Consider the following 3,843-nt stretch of genomic DNA (forward strand, 5'->3'; position numbering starts at 1 on the left):
GCTCCCCACCGCTGCTGGGGCTGTCTGGGGCTGGGGAGCCGTGGGTGGGGGTGGGAGGGGGCCAGCGCTGCGTGGGCTCGGTGCTCGGATGCTGCGGAGCCGCCACGTGCTGTGGGTGCTGCATGGGCCCGTTGTTGCAGGGGGGTCAGGAGCAGAGGGGGTCCTGGCTGCCATGCTGTGCTTGCACCTTCCCAAGCTGGGACCAAGCCCTGACACTCACCACTTGCCATCCTTGGCAACTTGGCATCCTTGCTCCCCTGCTGTTGGCAGAAGTTTCCCGTGCAGACAAGCCCGGGAGTGCTCCCCACCCAGGAACTCGGTGCTCGGAGCTGCTCAGTGCAGTGGGAAATGCCCCGGATCTTCGGCGGCTTCAGAGACAGAGACAAGCCCGTTCCTAATCCGGGCCCTTTGAAGTGCCGGGCTCCAGTGGTAACGGGGTTTAGCCCAGCCTCTGGAGTTCCACAGCGTTCGGAAATCTCTGCGGTGGAGAACTGTCTCCCTCTCCTGCACAGGGAGGGTAGCAGGACGTTTGGCTGCTGGGGACGCGTGTTTCGGCTCTTCCAGCCTCACGCCAGCCTTCAGCTCCTTTCCTTCCTGTAGGCACTTCACAAACACACCAGCCCCACGGCTCACGGGCATGGGGCTCTGGGCAGGTTTCTGTGTCAGAATGAGTGGATGGAAGAAAAGCGGATGGTAAATAAGGAGGAAGAAGGGAACTGCAGGCAGGAGCCTTTGTGTGAAGCCTTATGGTCTCGGATGGTCTGAGATCGATTGCTCCTGGGGAAAGGTGAAGAAGCAAGTGAAGAGCACAAGAGACTTCAGCGGTTTGGGTTGGATGCCTGGGCTCTCTGTACGGCTCTGACAAATGGGAGCAGGGACTTCCCGGTCCAGCCCCTGGTCCCAGGTCTGACCCCTGTGGCCACCAGCGCTTCCCTGGAGCTGGGTGACCGCTCTGCATGGGAACCGTCATGTTACTGCAGGGCCAGTGCTGGTTTGGTAACCTCCCTGGGAAGCAAATGGTGACACAGCTACTGGGCCACTATTTCCTCAAAATCAGAAAGCTGACGCATCTGTTCCGCCTGCATGGAGTGTCTCCGGAGAAGCTTCCTCTTGGCTCTCAAGTCACCCCGTCGGGGCGAGCTGGGAGCGATGGGTACCCAGGACTTCAAGCCAGCAGCAAGTGGAGAGGAAGCTTTGCTGTTGGAGGTGATGTCAGGGATGGGGGGGTTGGGGTTCACGTTCAGGGGGGGCAGGTATCCCGGCCTCATGTGGGAGATGTGGTCCAGCAGCAGCGTCCCAGAGCCTCGCCTCTCCAGCAAGCCAGGCACTCGGCGCTGTGTGGTCCCGGGCGATGCGCCAGCGATGCTGTCCAGGGACTCCCGTGAGCTGCCCAGCAAGGCCAGGTGGGACCCGCTGAGCTTCCTCCTCTCCGACGGCACCTTCCCCACCTCAGCCAGGCCGGGGACCCCGGGGAGCTGGGGGTCACAGTCATAGTGCTCGGCGCCTGGCCTCCGCCGGTGCAGCGCATCCACCGCAACGGCCAAGCCGGTGCCAACACTCTCCGGCTCTTCGGGGACTGTGCTCTGCCGCGGCAGGCGCGGGTGGACAGCCTGGCTCTTTTCATAGGCTGCTTTCCTCGCCAGTGGCGCCGGGGCTGGTGGTGTCCGCAGCGCCTGCTCATCTACCGGGGGGAAGAGCGAAGGGTCCTTGCTCCGGCCGCTGCCACTGCGGTCCGGGGGGGCCGTTTTGGAGAGTGAGAGGTCGCTGATGCCGGTGATCAGCTCATTGCTCGTGCAGAGCCACGTGTCGTCGTGGTGTGCAGTGGCCGCCAGCACTGAGGGCGCAACCAGACCCCACGGCTCTGAGCGCAGGCGCTTCAGCTGGGGCAGGCGAGCTCTCCTGGCTGCACCGGCCCTGTGTCCCGGGGAGGGTGGCTCGTTGGCCGAGGGGCTGTCCCCGGGGTGTGACGGGTGTGGGCAGAAGCCACCGCCGCTCTCCTTCTCAGCAGGGGAAGGTGCCGAGACAGGAGCTTTCAGGTGGGTGCTGGAGGGTGCTGTGCCCGCCTCGGGGGGAGCCCTCTCCTTGAACTCCAGCGAGGGGGGAACGTTCAGGTACTGCTTGGCGGTCTTGGTGCCAGAGGCCGATTTGTCCATGGTGATAATGATCACCTCCTTCCCCTTGGCTTTGCAGGCATTCAGGAGGTGCTGCAGCACGTCTTTGTCATCGGCGTTGATGGCATGAACCAGAGCTGAGGCTCCTGAGTGGTCCTCCAGGCTGGGGTCTGCCCCGTTGTCCAGCAGCAGGGACACCACATCCCCCCCTGCGCCGCGGATGCAGGCGTGCATGAGGGCTGTTTTCCCAGATTTGTCCTGGATGTTGGGGTCAGCTCTGTTGTCCAGCAAGTACTTCACCATCTTGGCCTTGTTAATGCTCTGCTGGTCAACGTGCTTGGTGATGCAGGCCACCATCAGTGCAGTCTCCCCTTTCTCGTTGCTCTCGTTGATGTAAGCCCCCCCTTCCAGCAGCAGCCGGGTCAGCCGGAGCCGGCCCAGCCACACTGCCTTCAGGAGGGAGTTTCCCCCCAGCTCCAGCTCTGTTGCCTCATCCATGGTGCCGGCCACTGCTTAATGGTGGGCAAAGACAGTGCTGGCTGGCAGCTGTGGGAGGAACTGGGAAGGAGAAGTGAAGTTTGCTCCTCGGCCCAGCTCTCACCTCTGCCCTGCCTTCCCAGGGCTGCCACACTCTTGGCCCTGCTCTGCATCCCACCACCTCTCTCTGGCTATGTCCTCCCCACCCCTGGGCCCCCAAAATCACCCCCCTGCCCAAGTGCAGCACAGAAGGGTACCCAGGGTGCAAGGAGGGGGGTTGACTCTCCTCAGGGATCTTCAAGGAAGAAAAATCTGATCTTTGTCAGAAGGAGATGCCTCAGCCCCTCTCGCAGCCATCACATGCATTGACTTCTTGGCATCGAGTCCCCCTCAATAATCTCATCTCTGGGGGGCACCCTATTCTTCTCCATCGGCCACGGAGCCCCTGGCCTTCCTCTGTTCTAGACATGCCAGAGGACTTGGCTGCCAGGGCCCTGAGTACCTCATCTGGGACCCCCACCCCACCTTCCTCCCTCCGCCCCTGGGCTGGGGGCTCTATTTAAGTGCCGGCCCAGCCCCCACAGTCCTTCTTTATCCATGATGGTTCCTGAAGCTCCATCCACCCAGTCAGACCAGACCAGGGGCTTCCCTCTCTGACCCAGGACCAGACTTCTGCCACCTTGCCTCGGCCCGACGGTCTCTGTTGATGGGCCTGTGTGGGGCCACCCTCAACTTACGGCTCATCTGCTCCCCGGCAGCGCGTCGCGGTTCATCCTACCCTGCTTTCCTCCAGCTCTGCTCCCCCTGTAGCCACGCTGACGTTCTCTGGGACTCAGCCAATTCCCCCAGGTGCTGCAGAAACCGGCATGGCCCCGGTGCTGAGATGGTTTCCACCGCCTCTTCTCGGGAGGTAATGCAGAGCCCACTGGGGACAGCGTGAGCATCTTCCGTGGCTCCTCGGGCTGGAGCCACGATCTTTCGCTTCCTCGCTGCTGAAAAAACGCGGAGCAGTCGCGGTCACGCCGTCTGCAGCCCCGTGCGGCTCAACCGTGGGGTGCGAGCGGCCTCTGCCAGCGCCGGAGGAGCAACAGGCATCGCCCGCTGGCTACGGCCAGGTAGGGCTCCCGTGCGTCGCTCCGCAGCGGGCCCGGCTGCCCCTGCCCCCGGGGAACAGCCCAGAGGTGCTGGAACAGACCTTCCGCCAGCGCGGGGGGCCCCTATCACCCGCTCCCCCCTGCTCTCGTTGCCCTTTGCC

At 63.4% G+C, this 3,843-nt stretch overlaps 1 protein-coding gene across 5 annotated transcripts; it reads right to left on the reverse strand.

The window, feature by feature from the left end:
* ANKRD34C (ankyrin repeat domain 34C) lies at nucleotides 1-3,576 on the reverse strand. Of its 5 annotated transcripts, XR_003399179.1 has the most exons (3): nucleotides 3,273-3,576; nucleotides 224-2,669; nucleotides 1-14 (listed from the first exon to the last, which is right to left on the reverse strand). XR_003399179.1 is itself a non-coding variant. In XM_026856465.1 (2 exons), exon 2 carries the CDS (start codon nucleotides 2,607-2,609, stop codon nucleotides 1,029-1,031), a length of 1,581 nt encoding a protein of 526 aa, XP_026712266.1. In that variant the 5' UTR covers nucleotides 2,610-2,669; nucleotides 3,367-3,576; the 3' UTR covers nucleotides 23-1,028. The 5 variants fall into 5 exon arrangements, 4 of the variants coding, with proteins under 4 accessions (XP_026712266.1, XP_026712265.1, XP_026712263.1 ...); XM_026856465.1 differs by lacking the exon at nucleotides 1-14 and having other exon boundaries at nucleotides 23-2,669; nucleotides 3,367-3,576; XM_026856464.1 differs by lacking the exon at nucleotides 1-14 and having other exon boundaries at nucleotides 23-2,669; nucleotides 3,326-3,576.
* Nucleotides 3,577-3,843: the final 267 nt, after the last annotated feature.

Source organism: Athene cunicularia (assembly GCF_003259725.1).
Source record: "Athene cunicularia isolate RWA chromosome 10 unlocalized genomic scaffold, athCun1 chr10_part1, whole genome shotgun sequence".
NCBI classification, from domain to species: Eukaryota; Metazoa; Chordata; class Aves; order Strigiformes; family Strigidae; genus Athene; species Athene cunicularia.